General features: G+C 40.5%; 2 protein-coding genes and 1 long non-coding RNA gene across 4 annotated transcripts; 1 reads left to right on the forward strand and 2 right to left on the reverse strand.

Annotated features, from left to right (window-relative positions):
* Positions 1 to 122: 122 nt before the first annotated feature.
* si:dkey-6e2.2 (uncharacterized) lies at positions 123 to 14,245 on the forward strand. Its single transcript, XM_066665420.1, has 4 exons — positions 123 to 366; positions 2,130 to 2,411; positions 4,345 to 4,420; positions 13,395 to 14,245. Exons 2-4 carry the CDS (start codon positions 2,147 to 2,149, stop codon positions 13,687 to 13,689), a joined length of 636 nt encoding a protein of 211 aa, XP_066521517.1. The 5' UTR covers positions 123 to 366; positions 2,130 to 2,146; the 3' UTR covers positions 13,690 to 14,245.
* LOC136692211 (uncharacterized) lies at positions 5,835 to 7,100 on the reverse strand. 2 transcript variants are annotated; one of them, XM_066665419.1, is made up of 5 exons: positions 6,916 to 7,100; positions 6,664 to 6,824; positions 6,533 to 6,564; positions 6,330 to 6,411; positions 5,835 to 6,248 (listed from the first exon to the last, which is right to left on the reverse strand). In XM_066665419.1, the coding sequence occupies exons 1-5, from the start codon at positions 7,007 to 7,009 to the stop codon at positions 6,018 to 6,020; spliced, it is 600 nt and encodes a 199-aa protein (XP_066521516.1). In that variant the 5' UTR covers positions 7,010 to 7,100; the 3' UTR covers positions 5,835 to 6,017. The 2 variants fall into 2 exon arrangements, with proteins under 2 accessions (XP_066521516.1, XP_066521515.1); XM_066665418.1 differs by having other exon boundaries at positions 6,330 to 6,564.
* On the reverse strand, positions 7,576 to 9,091 carry LOC136692213 (uncharacterized). Its single transcript, XR_010801929.1, has 4 exons — positions 8,970 to 9,091; positions 8,228 to 8,308; positions 7,703 to 7,753; positions 7,576 to 7,626 (listed from the first exon to the last, which is right to left on the reverse strand). It is a non-coding gene; the product is annotated as an uncharacterized lncRNA (long non-coding RNA).
* Positions 14,246 to 18,714: the final 4,469 nt, after the last annotated feature.

Here is an 18,714-nt window from a genome sequence, read left to right on the forward strand (position 1 = left end):
GGTGCAATATGGGAAATGTAGTATTCATCGTAAGGGCGCCGCAGCGTTTCTATAGCGCCAAAGAACTACAAATGCCTTAAAAAACGGTTTAAAAGACATAAAATCTCCACTTCCCGTGACGATGCTCGAAGTCGGCTTCTTTATTCGCCCGATTCTTGTTGGAACTCTTCGTTCCACCTTAAATGATGCTACCATTGCTTTCGGGCGCCTGCACCATTTAAGGTGGAACGGAGAGTTCCAATAAGCGGGAGAATAAAGACGCATACTTCACCCTCGCCTTCCTCAGCGGATGTAGGCTGGAAAAAGATATTATATTCTTTTAAAAAATAGATTTTACAACCCTTTTTATCTGCTCTAACCGCCAAGGTGAGTCTCTAGTCTTTAAAACTACATTCAGACTCTGAAAACCCTGCAAAAAATGAACATAGGATTGATTTTAACCCCTTAGGAGTTATTCCTAAACACTGACAACGGTACATGGCAGCCTCTAGCAATTATTTTTATGTTTTAAGTCTTTGTTTTTTACATGTTCCATTTTTAAGCATGCATGTTGGCTTAAGAGCATGCATTCCCTTTAATGTTTTATTAAAAATAGGGCACACCTTGTGCTGCATTGCTGCAGACGCTGTGAACAAATAAAAATAAAAGGACACACCAGTAACGAACTACTGTTTTTATTTTGAGGAATAATTCTGAAAAGCAGAAAAACAGCAAGTGCATTAATGCATGTATTACTAATAAATATGGGATTTTTACAGCAATGTTTTGCTACGTTATTTCTACTTTATTTTGCTATTTATTATGCTGCTTTATTTCTAAAGTTATAGATAAAAATTCAGTGAATCTTTGAAGGGAAAAAAGATGCACATTTTAATTGGAGGCAATTTTCTTAAATTTCCATTTAAGCATTATTCACAAAAATAAATATATATATATATATATATATATATATATATATATATATTTAAGTGATGAGCTGTCCCTGTTGTTGTATTCTTAGCTGAACCTGTGTGCTTTTAGGTCCTTTACACCTTTATTTGCTACACATGGGAAAACATGTGAATTTCTTTTTTAATTCATCTGAGAACTTACATTTACGTTTAGGCATAGCTGCTCGAGAGGAGGGTAGGTACATGAGCTTTGCCTGACGTAGACAAGGACTACTGACGTGCAGACTGACCAATTAAATGTTTACAGAGAAGGTTATCGACCAATAACGGTAGCTCTACAGTCAGACTGTCCAATCAGAAGATTTTAGGCTACTGTACCACGCCCCCTTCTCACTCAAGCGAACCAATCGGAGTAGAGGAGGGCAGGACTAGTTTGTGAACAAAACTTCTCGAAGTTCTATGTAAGCTCTAGAAAAACGAAATCCCGGACGTTTGTGAAATTCCGCCCGGACATTTAAGTTTAAAAAATAGGACATGTCCGGGTAAAGGAGGAAGTCTGGTCACCCTAAGTAATCCCTTGCTACTTCGCAGTTCATCTTTCACGGGTTCTTTCAAGGGGCTTATGGCCGCTATATCGCAGTCTAGGTGCCTAAAAATATAATTTTCTTATGGTGTGTAAATTAAAAGTATTTTTTATTATTATTTACATGTATTAGACTAGGTCTGTAGGTGACAAAATATATCATTTATAAGTATTTCTTATGTACAGTACATGTATTGTTCATGTCCACATCTGAGTGAAATTTACTTACGCTAAATCACAGCTTAGGAATGACTCTATTAAAGAAACTGGTAGGATATCACATGTAGTTCCAGCTGAAAAACATTATAGAATGACTGTCTAATGCAAAGGGTGGGTTTTTAACAGCACAGGGAGGGTTTTAAAAGTCCAAATACTCATTAAATACATTAAAATAAATAAATAAATCTTTCCTCTATTTTGTGGAAATTATATATATATAAATAAAACACACACACACTCGGGTGTGAATGTGTGATGGACCAGTAAAGAATAGGAATTAATTAATTATTTATTATTGTGTAGAGTTCAGTTAAATTATTTTTAATTATGTCTGCTTTAAAAGTGATCTAAACCTGTAAAAAAAAAGGGCAGGGGATATCCAAACTTATCATCTATAGATTGTAATTGATTACTGATCAGCCTCTTCTGTTCTTCAGCTGATTGCTGAGCCCTGATGAGGCCTCGGAAGCCGAACTGGTCAACAGAACAGAAGCTGCTGCTGGTGCAGCTGGTGAAGGCGAGGAGGGAGGACCTGCTGACCGGGAGACACTCATGCAGAGAGGTCGCCTCCACTCGCCGCTGGGCGTGGGACGAGATAGCAGAGGAGATCTCCACCGCCCACCCGGACGTCCCCCGAACCGGCAAGGAGTGTGAGAGACATTGGTTCGTGGAGCTCGCCAAGGCTAAAGAGGCTATGCTAACACAGAAGACACACACAGGTCAGGAAGTACACACAAGGGATTACATTTACACCCACAACAACTTCCTCTCTCAACATCTGGGGTTTATTTATTTATGTATCTTTTTTTTTTTTTTTCAGTGGTTAAAAAGATACCCTTGGTGTGTTAGCCAGATCTTTTGTCAATATTAATATTGTCAGGAACGAGGGGTGGACTGACGGAGGCTAAAACTTATAGAAAGTTATATTTATTTTACCAAAATAACAAAAGGACTTCAACAGAAAGGCAACACACGGGGAGCTAACAGAGACAGACAAAGGGAGCTAAGCAGACTAAACTAAAATACAAAGAGCTAGACAGACTAAACATAAAACCGAGAACTAAAGCAAACGGGAAAGACAGACAGACCTAGACAGAGATACTTAACAGAGACCTAGACAGCTAAATAAACACAGATAGCTAAAGCTAAACATAAACACAGTGCTAAATCCGAAACTAAACAGAGGGCTAGAGCAAACACGACAGACAGACTTAATAACATGACATAGGAAACGACAGAGACAAACAGACCAGACTGAGTAACATGACATGGCAACAATGAAAGAGAAACAACATGACCTGGGAAGTGAAACAAGAAGCAGCACAGACAAGACAGGACAAGACGAAGGGAATGAAATGAAACAAGTGACCGACAAACATGTAGTGAAACAAGGGAACTTAAATACATAACACAGACAAGACACACCTGAGACAGATAACGAGGGGGACGGATACAAATAACACTGATGAGGACACTGACAAGGAGGTGGGACAAGGGCGGGGACATGAACAATAACAAACAGAGCCATGTGCTAAGTGAGCACATAGCGGGGAAAACAGACGCGACAGGACAAGGGCGTGACAAATATTTTTTAAACTAACTTTAAACCTGACTGCTAGACTGATAACAGTACCCTCTAATGACCGTCAGTGACAGATGCTGTAAGTAATGTGTACGGATTTATTGAAAATGTGTTTAAAATTCATATCATTGTTATTAAAAAATTTTATTTTGCAATATATATTGATTGAATTATTGTCCAGCCCTTGGCTAACTATATCTGGTTATGGGAGAAATCCTACTTTGTGAAATATCCCTGCTTTGTTTTTCCACATAACAGGATTTCTCATTTTAGGCTCAAGTAAAATGTGTCTTACAAAAAAGACTTTCCCATTGGACAGTGTAGCTAGGTGTTTTTTGGTATCCAAGGTGATTGCTAGGCAATTACTTTGGTATGTCTAGTGGTTGCTAGGGTGTTTCCATGATAACATTCAAGGTATCCTAGGTGGTTCTAAAAGTGTGATAGGAAGCTGCTGTAGTTTCCCAGGTGGTTGTTATGGTGTTACAGTGGGTTTGGCTGCTGAGCTGTTTCCAGGTTGTTAGCATGGTTCCTAGTGGTTGCTAGGATTTACTTGGTGAGTGCTTTGGTGTTGCCGATTGAAATAATTAATAATTATGGCACACAAATCTGGACCTGCTCCTCTGACCATACACAGATAAGGGGTGTGTCCTCCTCAGGCAAACAATCAAAGCAGTCTGTTATTCTCAGTTGTTAGCGACTCAAACCTGTGTCTCTTTCCACAGAAGCGATAAACAAAGACTGTTGTCAGTGGGGTTTATAAATGACAGCTTGTGTTATTGTGACTGAACTGTGTTTAACCAATCAGTGATGGGCACTGATTCTAGCTCCGCCTCAACTTTCCAACCCAACAAAAAGTGGGGCCAGATCCAGCTCGGTTTTTCCTGTACGTTTTTCCTGTCGGACCATACTGATCAGTGGGAAAAAATACAATTATTTACATTAGAAAAATCAGCATGTACATCTGAACAGATGTGTTCAAACATTTTGTGTGTGTGAAAATGCTTTGTGTATTGTTAGGCAATGTCAGACATCCATTAAGCGTGTGTATGTGTGTTTGTTGTTCACTGCAGGTCACATCAGTCCAGTCACTAAAGTTGTGCTGGAAATTCTCAAATTACAAAAAAAGGAGGCGGAGCTTAACGACAGGTACATTGTTTACTGTTCTTGCCCTTCTTACTTCTTCATTTATTCATTTTAAATCACATTATTTGTGTTGGAGATGATTAAAGGAGAGCTCCACGCATTGCTGGAAATTTAAACTTAATCTAAAGTCCCATCCACAGGAGATGAAAACCCCAACTGCTCTGTCGTGCCTGAATGAAGCAGTTTATGCTCCAAAGAGTGGGTCCTCTACTTGGCCATGATTAAATTAGGTTTTGGATGGATTCTCTGAAACATGCGGGCCACTAGGTGTCAATGTAATGACAATTTAATTACTTTTTTATTCTACTAAACCTTTTTATTAATTTATATAATATTGTATACCTGTTATAACACATCTCATCGAGTAATAATCCTGTGACTCTGCTATAGGCTGTTATACCTCTCTATATATTTGAGTATTTTCACTGCTGATGTTATAACTGTATTGTACTGAACTGGTTTACACAGTTTACACTGGTTAACTGCACTACCTCCATCACACTGTGAGATACTTCTATTTTCATATTTTATATTTCTACTTGTTAATTTATATTTTATTATTTTATGTGGAATAGCTATTGGATGCATTTCCCTCTGGGATCAAAAAAGTGTCTGTCTATCTTTTTTATTATTATTAAATGGCTTCATTTCATTTACCCCTCCCCGGATCACCACCTTAACGTGATGGAGGGGTTTGCTTTCTTGTGTGAGCCTAGGATCTATGTTGTCAGGGACAATACCCCTGGTAGGGTCTCCCAAGGCAAATTGGTCCTAGGTGATGGGCCAGACAAAGAGTGATCCATAAAGACAGAGATGAAGAGATCAAGAACAGGGACATAGTTTCCCTCGCCCGACCTAGGGGAACCCAAACCCGGGTAAAAATACTTCCATGGGGACCCTGAGAACCGGGGCTTAAGGTAGAACTACAGAATTCCCCCTTAAAGAAGTAAGGAGTTAGGGGAAAATATGTCATAAACGGAATGGCCTTCCACATTTGTCATATCAAGCCTGGGGACCTCGTGAAACTCAACCCGCCCTAGGGGACCACAAGCCTTTGTACAAATCTACCTTGGGGACCCCTGGCTTGGGAACATAACAAACTTACCCGGCCTAGGGGACACCAAGCCCAGTTAAAAAATACTGCCTTGGGGAACCTGAGAACCGGGGCTTAAGGTAGAACTACTAAAAAAATAATGACAACTTATGAAGTACAAAACACACTTCTATTTCACAGCAACAACAGCTGTAAAAAAAAAGTAAATATCTTTTATATTACTTTAAGATTTTTAAAACACTGTGCAATATTACTAATAACAACAACAGCTGTAAAAAAAAGTAAAAATTGTACAGCTATTATATTAAGATTTATAAAATACTATGCAATTATTACTATTAGATTATTTACAAGTAGTGTGTGTGTGTGAATTATTTACATTTTAGAAACAAAAAAAGCCAAATATTCAATTACTGCCCCCAGCGGTACCAGATGCCGAGGCTGAGGCTGCATCCAACAACCCAACAGTGTTCTCATCTGAGCCAGAGTCAGTTATTTTAAGATGAATCGCAGGCCTTTTCTTGGTCTGTGGCTGACAACTCTGTGTCAAATAAATTTATTTTTCGTCAATGTGGCTAGGTCTGGTGATGACTGAGAAATTGGTGACGAGTGGATTATTGGACTATGCAACTCCACAATTGCAGAGAGCTGCAGAGCGGCCACCTCTGCAGCCTCCAGTGGGTCGTTGAAAGGCACATAGAATTTGTTTGCAACTTCTTCTGAGTGGCACATTGCTTTCTGGATCTTCCTCCTCTTCGCTATCGGCAGGTTCTTTGTCTAAATCAGAAATAACAAGTTACAAACCACAATATACTTAACAGGGTTCTCTTTTTATCAGACAAATAAATGCATACTTACATGATGGACCATGCTGGTTCTCAATTGGCGGAAACCCCATCCGCCGCCACTCCTGCTGGAAGAGGAGGAGGATCTTAACCAGCTTCCCACCGGAGGCCGTGAAAAAGAAGAAAGGAGAGTTTGCTCCCTCAAATCTACTCCTCAATTCGAGCAATGTAGTGAACCATTCATATTCTTCTTTTGGCATAGAGAGCTGCGCATACCCGTACGTTCCTGCAGACTTGTGGTGAGTCACCTTTGGATACAATATAAAAGTATTGCATTATTACATTGTTATTGGCATTAACTCAAGTCACAAGTCAACATGGTGAATAACTTCAATGTAAAATCTTACTTCAATCAAGATGTTGCCGTTTGACGATTCCGCAGCCATTACCTCATCCACTGTCATGTTTGTCAGGACACCTGTACGGTGACCCGTACCGACAATAAAATATCCAGCCAGCAGACCAAAGATCTGGAGAGTGAAATGATTGGGGGACTCACAAAGGCGTTCTACACATAAAATAAAAATAACAATAAAAAAACATTCCAACATAAGTTGTTACAAAAGCAGAGAAGTATTTGTTTATAGGATGACACTTACTTAGCTTCTTGGGGATAATTTTGCGGGCCTCCGCCCTGAATGCTACCAGATCTTCTTTTCTGACTAGTTTTTCTGGAACAAAAAAAACAGTCATACAAGTTATGCATCAACCAATATGAAATAAGTTAGGGGGTTAGGGGAAACCATGTGGTTTGTGGAAGGCCTTCCAAATTCGTAATATGTGACTTTTTTTTTAGAAATTAAAGTATTCCACAACACTTGCTTGACAACAGCTTTCTCACACTTTGTCTGTGAACCGTGAGCCCAGACCGCAGCTCATGGAGTTGTTGCTCAACAGACATCACAAGCCACCGAATATCCCCACTGCTAAGCTGTGTGATTCTGCCTGGAAAGTTGCAGATGTAAACAAAAAACTGTTTTAAGTTCAACAGCATTATCCTGACAGTTGTGACTTTGAACTCATCTCTTTTAAGCGGCACCACCCATCTGAAAAACAATAAAATAAATGACAAAGAAGAAATGAGTCACTGAGAATATACTTATATAAATAGAATTTTGTAAATAAAATCTTAGCTTACCTCCTAATGCTTTCATGATCTCTCAAGAAAGCAAAATTTCCTTTGAGAAGACGGCCCTCCCCAGCAAAGATGAGAAATCTACGGATCTGGGAGATGGCAGTCTTTCCATTTTCTAATTTTTTCCCCGACTCACTCCCTACGAGATTCTCCGAATACTTCTGGAGTATAGCTTCTAAAACAAAAAAAAAATACTTTAGTGTAAAGTTTAAAATACATTATTATTAAAAGTTAAATAACTCATAGCCTACCATATTTGGGACATTTTTACACACCTGGCTCCGAGATGCACTAAAAGACACCTGAGACAAAGCACAAGTCACACATAATCATTTTTATTTTAAATATTTTACCAATGTGGAAGCTAATTACACAAAGATATACTTTACCCTAACCCCTAACTCTGTGTCATATTATAAATCCACTTATTAAACAATTTTTAACACGTTATTAACACTGTAATACCTCTTAAGGTGGAATTTTGTAGATCCACCTTAAAAGCCCCCATAGAAACACATTGTTCATAGTAACTACACATGCATTTAAGCAGAAAGACCCTAGAAAACACTTAAAAACGTTTTCTAAACATATAGTAAACTACAATTAAACATGTTTATACTGCACAAGGCAACAAACTTACTTCACTCACTTTTTTCAAACCTACCTACACATGCATTTGAACAAAAATACCCCAGAAAACGCTTAAAAACGTTTTTTAAACACATAACAAACTAAGATTAAGCATGTTTAAATTGCACAAAGCAGCATAAACTTACTTGACTCACTGTTCTCTCCTGCAGAAGACATTGATAGATCCATTCTCTCTCTCCGCTCTCACTACAAACAAAAATGGCCGACTAACAGGGGAGAGAGACAAAGACAGGCAATAGAGACCAATTGACTGCCAGTCGACCAATAGCATGACTCCAAAAAAAAAACTATTTTTTTCCCACTTAACTACCCCATAAAAACCAATTAAAGTACCAACGTGGAAGAAGATTCCACTAATAACATACTTTCCCCTAACACCCTAACTACAAATCCAGTTATTAACACGGTAATACCTCTTTTAAGGTAGAATTTCATAGATCCACCTTAAAGGCCCCGATAAAAACACATTTTTCATAGTACCTACACATGCATTTAAACAAACAAACAAAAAAAACTTAAAAACGTTTTTTAAACATATGATAAACTAAAATTAAACATGCTTATACTGTGCAAGGCAAAAAACGTACTTCACTCACATTTTTCAAACCTACCTACACATGCATTTAAACAAAAAGACCCGAGAGAACGCTTAAAAACGTTTTTTAAACATGATAAACTAAAATTAAACATGTTTATACTGTGCAAGGCAACATAAACTTACTTCACTGACTTTTTTCAAAACTACCTACACATGCATGTAAGCAAAAAGACCATAGAAAACGCTTAAAAACGTTTTTTAACTTACAACAAACTAAGATTAAACATTTATACTGTACAAAGCAACATAAACTTACTTGAATAACTTACTTGAATAATGCTGAATAACACTGTTTACTTCCGGCTGAAGTTGGAATTAAATCTTTTCTCTCTCTCTCTGCCTAACTCTCTGCTGCACACCTACACACCAAAATGGCTTACTAACATCAGAAAGAGGGAGCAAGAGGCAAGCACAGGAAATTAAACCATGCCATGTGACAGCCATTCGCTCAAAGCATGGCTCCAAAAAAACACATTAATTAGCCCCATGGAAACAGGTATATTAGCAATTTGGAAGCTGATTCCACAAACAACATATTGCCCCTAACTCCTAACACCATTTGCACCGGTCACTTCTGGTCACTCAGAGTGTCCAGTCGACCCCCTTGACCCCCACCCCACATACAGTATCTTATCAATTGGTCACTCTATTTTGTTAATTGGTCACTATATCAAACAATGTGGAAGTAGCTTCCACTTACTACATACTTTCCCCTAACTCTTCACTATTTAAGGGGGAATTCCGTAGATACACCTTAAGCCCCGGTTCTCAGGGTCCCCAAGGCAGTTTTTTAAGTGGGTTTGAGGTCCCCTAGGCCGGGTAAGTTTAACAAGGCCCCCAGGCTTCATAGAAATCCATTAAATGACATCTGAGGAAGGCCCATCCGCTTACGACATATTTTCCCCTAACTCCTAACTTTTTTAATGTGGAATTCCTCAGTTCTACCTTAAGCTCCGGGGTCTTAGGGTCCCCAGTTGTCCCTAAGGTAGTTTTTTACCCGGTCTTGGGGTCCCCTAGGGCGGGTAAGTTTTAATAGGCCCCCAGGCCCCATAGAAACACACTGTATTAAAAAAAAAAAATCGATTGCACGCAACTTTTACGAATGATATATGGGTCCTTACTAGGGAAAGTGCTCTGACTGTTGTTTGTGCTTATGCACCGAACAACAGTTCAGAGTACCATGCCTTCTTGGGGACCCTAGAGGGGGTGCTGGAGAACACTCATTCTGGTGTCTCTATTGTTCTGCTGGGGGAATTTAGCTCATGTCAGTAATGACAGTGAGACCTGGAGGGGTGTAATTGGGAGGAATGGCCCTGTTGATCTGAACCCAAGTGGTGTTCAGTTATTGGATTTCTGTGCCCGTCACAGTTTGTCCATTACGAACACCATGTTCGAGCATAAGGGTGTCCACAAGTACACCTGGCATCAGGATACCCTAGGCCGCATTTCGATGATCGACTTTATAGTCATATCATCGGACCTGTTGTCATATGTTCTGGACACTCGGGTGAAGAGAGGTGCTGAGCTGTCAACTGATCACCACCTGGTGGTGAGTTGGATCAGATGGCGGGGGAGGATGCCGGACATACCTGGCAGGCTAAACGTGTGCTGAGGGTTTGCTGGGAAAGTTTGGCAGAAAAACCTGTCAGAAAGATCTTCAACTCCCACATCTGGCAGAGCTTCGACTGCATCCCGGGGGAGGCCGGTGACATTGAGTCCGAATGGGTCATGTTCCGGACCTCCATTGTTGAGGCGGCTGAACGAAGCTGTGGCTGCAAGGTTGTCGGTGCCTGTCGGGGTGGCAATCCCCGCACTCAGTGGTGAACACCCTGGGTGAGGGAGGCTGTCAAGCAGAAGATAAACTCCTTTCGAGCCTGGCTGGCTCGGGGGACTCCGGAGGAAGCTGACAGGTACAGAGGAGTCAAGCGGCTCGTATCTTTGGCTGTCGCTGAGGCAAAAACTCTGGTGTTGGAGGAGTTGGGTAAGAACATGGAAAACGACTTTCGGTCAGCTCCTAGAAGATTCTGGCAAACCATCAGGCGACTCAGGAGGGGAAAGCAGTTTTCCACCAACACTGTATATGGTGGGGGTGGGGAATGGTTGACCTTGACTGGGGACGTCATTAGGCGGTAGAAGGAATACTTAGAGGATCTTTTCAATCCCACCAGCACGTCTTCCGCAGAGGAAGTAGAGTTTGGGGACCGGGCTCTTTGCTACGAGCCATCCAGTCCCTGTATAAACAGAGCAGTCTGGTTCTTATAGATGGCAGTAAGTCTGACTGGTTTCCAGTCGGAGTTGGACTCCGTCAGGGCTGCTCGATGTCACCGGCTCTGTTCTCAGCTTTTATGAATTTCTCGGCAGAATTTCTCGGCGTAGCCAAGTGGCGGAAGGTGTCCGGTTTGGTGGTCTCAGGATTCCATGTCTGCTTTTTGCGGATTATGTGGTCTCGTTGGCTTCATCGAGCTGGGACCTCCAGCTCTTTCTGGGCCAGTTTGCAGCCGAGTGTGCAGCGGTAGGGCTGAGGAGCAGCACCTCCAAGTCCGAGTCCATGGTACTCAGTCGGAAAAGTGTGGAGTGCTCTCTCCAGGTTGGAAGTGAGATCCTGCCTCAAGTGGAGGAGTTTAAATACCTTGGGGTCTTGTTCACGAGTGAGGGAAAATGAAGCGGGAGATTGACAGGCGGATCAGTGCAGCGACAGCAGTAATGCGGGCTCTGTACCGGTTCATTGTGGTGAAAAGAGAGCTGAGCAGAAAAGCAAAGCTCTCGATTTGCCGTTCAATCTATGTCCCAACCCTCACTTATGGTCACGAGCTTTGGGTAGTGACCAAAAGAACGAGATTGCGGGTACAAGCGGCTGATATCAGTTTTCTCCACAGAGTGTCTGGACTCTCCCTTAGAGATAGGGTTAAGAGCTCGGACATCCGGGAGAGACTCGGAGTGGAGCCACTGCTCCTCCATGTAGAGAGGAGCCAGTTCAGGTGGTTTGGGTATCTGGTTCGGATGTCTCCTGGACGCCTTCTTGGTGAGGTGTTTCGGGCATGTCCAACAGGGAGGAGGCCCCGGGGCAGACCAAGAACACGCTGGAGAGATTACTTGTCTTGACTGGCCTGGGAACACCTCGGTATACCCCTGGAGGAGCTTGAAGCGGTGGCTGGGGAGAGTGAGGTCTGTGTTTCTTTGCTCTGACTGCTTCCCCTGCGACCTGGACCCAGATAAGCGGTGGATAATGGATGGATGGATGGATAGATTCATTTAAACCATCATTTTAATATTTTATCGTTTATTATTTCCTCATTTGTACTATACATTTTGTCATTTTAGTTGTAATTTGTTTGAATAATTTATTTTAATGCTTTGTCAATCACATGTAAAGAAGTGCGAGCTTCAGTTTAATTTGCTTGAAAATAGCTATATGAATAAAATTAGTTGGAACAGTTGATTGATTGATTGATTGATTGAAGAAGAATCATTGGAGGGAATGACAGATTGTTGAGCAGTCCGAGTCTTGTTTACAGCAAGAATGAGCAAAGATTTGCAACAATTAGGATCTTCAGTCCCCAAACATTTAAAAAGTGTTCCAGGAAATGTGACCCAGTGGTAAACATGCCTCTGTCCCACTGCATGGTTGAGTGAATTACACTGTACAATGGAGTTCTTACTTTACTTGTCCTCCTCTAACACACAAGTACTAAACATTTCAAAACACAGTAAAGTAATTTATGCATGCGTAAACTAGAAAAATAACTAAAGTAAACTATGAGCAAGTGAAAAAATAGACATGCTGGTACATTGCTGCTGTACTGTGCAAAGAGCATGGCACTAAATAAATGTACAGTATTGTATATAAAACATCATCATAAACTGCACTGTGGGTGATCGCGTGGAGCAGCAGGTAGTGTCTCTGTCACAACTCCAGGGACCTGGAGGTTGTGGATTCGAGTCCCGCTCCGGGTGACTGTCTGTGAGGAGTGTGGTCTGTTCTCCCTGTGTCTGCGTGGGTTTCCTCCGGGTGAATGTCTGTGAGGAGTGTGCTGTGTTCTCCCTGTGTCTGCGTGGGTTTCCTCCGGGTGACTGTCTGTGAGGAGTGTGGTGTGTTCTCCCTGTGTCCGCGTGGGTTTCCTCCGGGTGACTGTCTGTGAAGAGTGTGGTGTGTTCTCCCCGTGTCCGCGTGGGTTTCCTCCGGGTGACTGTCTGTGAGGAGTGTGGTGTGTTCTCCGTGACTGCGTGGGTTTCCTCCGGGTGACTGTCTGTGAGGAGTATGGTGTGTTCTCCCCGTGTCCGCGTGGGTTTCCTCCGGGTGACTGTCTGTGAGGAGTGTGGTGTGTTCTCCCCGTGTCCGCGTGGGTTTCCTCCGGGTGACTGTCTGTGAGGAGTATGGTGTGTTCTCCCCGTGTCCGCGTGGGTTTCCTCCAGGTGACTGTCTGTGAGGAGTGTGGTGTGTTCTCTCAGTGTCTGCGTGGGTTTCCTCCGGGTGCTCCGGTTTCCTCCCACGCACCAAAAACACACGTTCGTAGGTGAATTGGAGAAACATGAGTGTGTGTGAGTATTTTGTGAGTTCCTACAAAAAATGTCTTAAGAACCTATAAGACCCACCTACTTTGATTTTTGCTATTTTGCATAATATGCAAAACCTACTTCAAACTAGTCCTTGGATTGTAAGTTTTTAAAACTTTGTGCGTGTTTTATTTTCCCAGAATTGAAGAAGAAAACACAACTGTCGAGGAGGACTCTCAGATGGATGTGAAGTTTGTCCCGACTGCGATTACTCCCGTCATAGACATAGATTTTCCTGTCGGTCACAGGAATGAGATGTCGCTCTGTCTGGAAAATGCTCCCATCAGTACTCCCTCCTCGCCAGCGCCCTCTACTGAGAAGAGAGACCTGGAAATCTCAGTTCTCCGGCGTCAGGAACGGGTCCTCCAGCTCCAGGAGGAGTATTACTCCCTCAAAATCAAACACCTCAAAGCTCGCATGCTCATGGACCTTTGATGGGAGAAGAAGACTCTTTACGCCTTAAACACTAGTTTTAATCCTAGAACAATTTTAGGCTTGGACTGTGACAAATATGAGACTTTCTGAGGATGATGCTTTATTTCCTGTAGCTTGGAGATGGATACAGCTTCTGGAGAATGGTGTTCTACCACAGCAGCTTTGACTGACTGTGTTCAGCGGTCCACACCTTTCCACCAGTAGATGGCAAGGAGTAGTTTTCATATCATCACTTTCCAGAAAAACCCATCCTTAAAAATGATGACTTTGCAGGAGACAGCAAGAACATATTTATTTTTTAATAAAAGTTAGTGTCAATAAGACTGAGGAGTGTGGTGTGTTCTCCCTGTGTCTGTGTGGGTTTCCTCCGGGTGACTGTCTGTGAGGAGTGTGGTGTGTTCTCCCCGTGTCTGCATGGGCTTCTTCCGGGTGGTCTGGTTTCCTCCCACGCTCCAATAACACACATTGGTTGGTGGATTGGTGACTCAAAAGTGTGTTGCCCTGTGAGGGACGGGCGCCCCCTCCAGGATGTGTTCCTGCCTTGCGACGAGTGATTCTGAAAACACCACCACCCTATCTATCTATCTATTTTTTTTATTTTTTATTTAAACACATTAAAGCTACCTGCTTTTGTTTGTACACATTGTCCACTTGATCATTTCCATTGAAAATATGTATTTTGTTTGTTGCTTTGCATACCTCCACCCACTTTTTCAATGTTCAGAACCCACTCACAACATGACTTGGGTGGTGGATCATTCTGAGCGCTGCAGTGACACTGGTGGTGTGTTGCTGGTACAAGTGGATCAGACACTAGTGATGTGTCGGTCGCGAACAAACCGGTTCAAAGAGCCGGCTCTTGTAAGTGACCGTCTAAGACCGAGCCATTTTTTTCTAAGGCTTGTCATTCAACCAATCAGAGAACAAGCAAGTTCCAACCCTCCAAGCTGAGACACTTGGTTTTCCTGAATGCCGATCTGCCTTCCAAAAAATAGTTGAAGAATATATTAAATCAGTTGTTTGTTGACAGTTGTGGTTGTTTTAATCACTACCATTGAATGCTGCTGTTTTGCAAAAATGTGTAAAGATAAAATACTGGCTGTGTTTAGCTAGGGCTTTCAGCTACGCTTAACCCTGGCTATGCTGCACTGCATGATGGGACATTCAGCACAATCTTTCTCTGGTTCCTGAATCCAGTGTTCATAAGGCTTCATAAATGTGCTTATGAGGCATAATACTGTAACTGGGAGAGTGTAAAACTGCCCACAGGTGTGTGTGTGTGTGTGACTGGGTGAGTGTGTATGGCTCACATAAAACACACTTATATTCCAGATATTTCTAATCACATTTTGACTAGTCTGAATGCCTTTTAAAGGCAATGTTCTCTGAGTTTGCTCTGGAAACCGCTCTAATGTGTTTACGAAGCCCCAGTGTCTGTAAATGGGTAAAAAAACAAAGTGTCTGGGTCCGGTGCTAAGCTTTCTCCAAATGACTCCAAATGTAGAAAATCATGAAAAGAGGTGAGGATGCTGTTCAATTGTTGCTTCAGAGGTGGGTAATATTGACTTATTTTGCTGTTTTGAATCACTTAGTTCAGAATCCACTCTAAATTCAGGAGATCACTAACTGCATGAAAGTAAACACAGAGAGAGAGAGTTTAAAAGTAGAAATTTAGAAAAAATAAACTTCTGCCAGATACAAGAGTTATTTTTCACCTCAAACACACTGTTTCACCTTAAAAACATGGAGCACCTGATAGTAAACAAATCAGAGAACAGCAAACATCCAGAATCTAAGACATTTCCTTTAAGATTTCTCAAATAATGTCACTGGGCTTCATCATTTATAGCATCATAATTCCATAATTATAATTAAATTAATCTCTAATTCAATTATGACTAATCAAATGACGTGTATATTTTCAGGGATATTCTGGGCTAATCTGCCTTTATCTCAATTCCATACTTTTACTGTGTGCTACTTACATTTTCTTATCTATTAGTTTTATACGCCTCTATGTCTTTGCACGCCTCTTGCTTTAGGCACACTTCCTTGTTTTGCTATTTATCTCCCATGTTTTTATTTTCTCAATCTGTTCTATTTTTTATTTCCATTTATTTTTTTTATGATTATGTTTATTTTGATGTATATTACATTTTCTTCTCTTTTTTTACTTGATGTTTGTTAAGTTCAAAGAGTTGTTGGAGGATGCGATAGGCAAATAAATAATGATTTTTTAAATGATATTTAGCCCCATTTTCACCACTGGGTGGCAGTAGCCTGCAGTTTTTGTAAACTAAAATACTAGTTAGGGCAGTGCCATATCCCTATAATATTGATTTATAAGCTACGTTATTTTTTTTATACAAAATCAGAATCTTGGTATTTTACTGTTAGTAACACAAGGAAATGATTACAGATATTTTGGTCACTTCTGAATATTTGAAATTGTTACATTTGTAGTAAAATAAAACTTTTTAATTAATCTATTTAATGTTATTAATGTAGAAACTGTAATTTAATATCATTAAAATTATTTTTTATTTAAACATATATTTTGTTGAAATAGTGTATTCGTAAAATATATAAATAAAAAAAATTTAGTGGTTTGTTCTTATCTGTAAATATACCATTGTCACCAAAATACAGTGGAACCTCTACCTCTAACTTGATCCGTTCCGTGACCCGGTTCGTAAGTGGAAAAGTTTGTTTCTCGAGTCAATTTTCCCCATTTAAAATAATGGAAAAGCAATTAATGCGTTTTCAGTGGCCATTTCCAGTCGCCGGCTCGGCAGAGCCTCTGGTTCCTTTCTAGAGTCATGGTTCGTTGGTGGAGGCAAAAAATATTCTAATGCCTGCTTCGTATCTTTAAATGTTTGTTAGTATAGGCGTTCGTTAGTAGAGGTTCCACTGTACCCTGAAATATCGTGATATTATTTTAGGACCATATAGTGTTATACTTGAAATATACTGGTTTTACTTGAAAATTATAGTCATAAACTGCCACAGACCTCAAAGAGAAACAGAGTGGAATATGCAGAGAATGGCAGCTTCATTCCATTAGAGCTGTTCAAGGAATATCAAATTTCCTGTCTCAGTAATGTTGTACACTGGTCTGAATTGTTTCAGACTGAGGTCCAGAATGTAGTCTGATCTGGAATATGGTCTGGCCTGGTCTGAGCAGCACACAACTTTATACACCATGTTACAATCTTACACATGGGTTAATCAAAATCTACTTCTCAAAACAATGATTTACACTGATCTGCCATAACATTAAAGCCATCATTTTTTTGCTCTGTATAATTTTTTTTCTGCTTCCTTTCACCATGTTCTTCAATGCTCAGGACCATAACAGATCAGGTGGATCATAACAGTACAGTGTGGTGGTGGTGGTGGTGTCTTAATGTGGATCAGAAAAAGCAGTGCTGCTAGCATAGTCCACCAACAAATAACCAGCCAAAAGCATCATACAGGCAGTAATGAATGGACTGGAGGAGAGCCAAAACAAACCAAGGAGCAAGATAATTACGATCTCTGATTTTACATTTACAAGGTGGCCAGACAAGGTAGGCATGCCTAACAGAGTGGACACAGTGTTTAATAACTCCAGCAACACACCACCAGTGTCACTGCAGCGCTCAGAATGATCCACCACCCAAGTCATGTTGTGAGTGGGTTCTGAACATTGAAAAAGTGGGTGGAGGTATGCAAAGCAACAAACAAAATACATATTTTCAATGGAAATGATCAAGTGGACAATGTGTACAAACAAAAGCAGGTAGCTTTAATGTGTTTAAATAAAAAATAAAAAAAATAGATAGATAGATAGATGAAAAAGAGATAATTACAGATTTAATTAGGTCCATAAATATTAGGACTTCACCAGTATAAAACACATTTCCTTCCTGTTAGACCATTGCAATTTTATTTTTAATTTAATTCTTATTTTGAGGGTAATTACAAATATTATGATTATGTTACTGTTACAGTTACTGATCATCTGCTCCTGTATATTATTTTGCATCACCTGTACATTTTTATTTGTAAAGTATGAGATTTGTATTGTTATTACAGAATATTAAATTTTGTTTATGATGTATATAATGTTATAAAAGTAATTATAATGACTTTTACTATAAAGTTTACATTCCCGCGAAAATAAATGTCTGTTTGGATTTCAAACAAGAAGAAATCCCTCTCTTCAAATCACTGTGCCGTAGTGTTTGCTGCTGTTCTTTCATTGGATTACTAGTTATCGCGTAACAAGTAAATCGCGGGATAACTAAACTCGGCGAAGTTCACCCGTTGTTGCTGAAAGCGCGCCCATTTCGTCAGTGAGTGGAGTGTGAATGTTTTGACATTGTGAATCAGGGTATGTTGCACTGGTAGACGAATAGTTCACTTATTCTTACTCTTGTTGCTTTGACCGTTTGTTCTCAGGAGCGTACTAGCGGATATTTGATGAACCAGTGTTTAATTTTTATTCATAAAAATAACCCCGACTCCCACCGTTATGCGAGAAAGAAACTATAAAACGGGTGTTATTGTTAGTTTGCTAAAATGATTACCTGCCGTTTTTGTAGAAAATCACTTGACTCTTTGAGGGGGTATGTGTTGCATTGTACAGTTCATAGGAACGAACCTCATTGTTTTATCAAATGTGTTGGCACTGACACGTGGGTGCATAAACTGGGATTTCAAATTCCTGCCCCTTCACTCTCAGAAAAAAAGATACCAAATTGTACCTTTCAGGGTACATACACTTGTCACTGGGGTGGTACCCTCAAGTGGACATCTTCTGTACCTTGAGTAGAGGAACTTAATTGTACCATATAATATTGTACCTTTTAAGAGGCAAAAATGTACCTTAAAGAACAAACATGTACCCTACAGTAATGGTACAAAAATGTACCCCCAAGAAAAGTTACAAATTTGACTCATTAGCGTACAACTCCAGTGACAAAGCCATTTTGTTCCTTTAGGGGTCAAAACTGTACTTTCACAATACACCATTTTCTTTTA

Source organism: Hoplias malabaricus, chromosome 3, assembly GCF_029633855.1.
Source record: "Hoplias malabaricus isolate fHopMal1 chromosome 3, fHopMal1.hap1, whole genome shotgun sequence".
Lineage (NCBI taxonomy): Eukaryota > Metazoa > Chordata > Actinopteri > Characiformes > Erythrinidae > Hoplias > Hoplias malabaricus.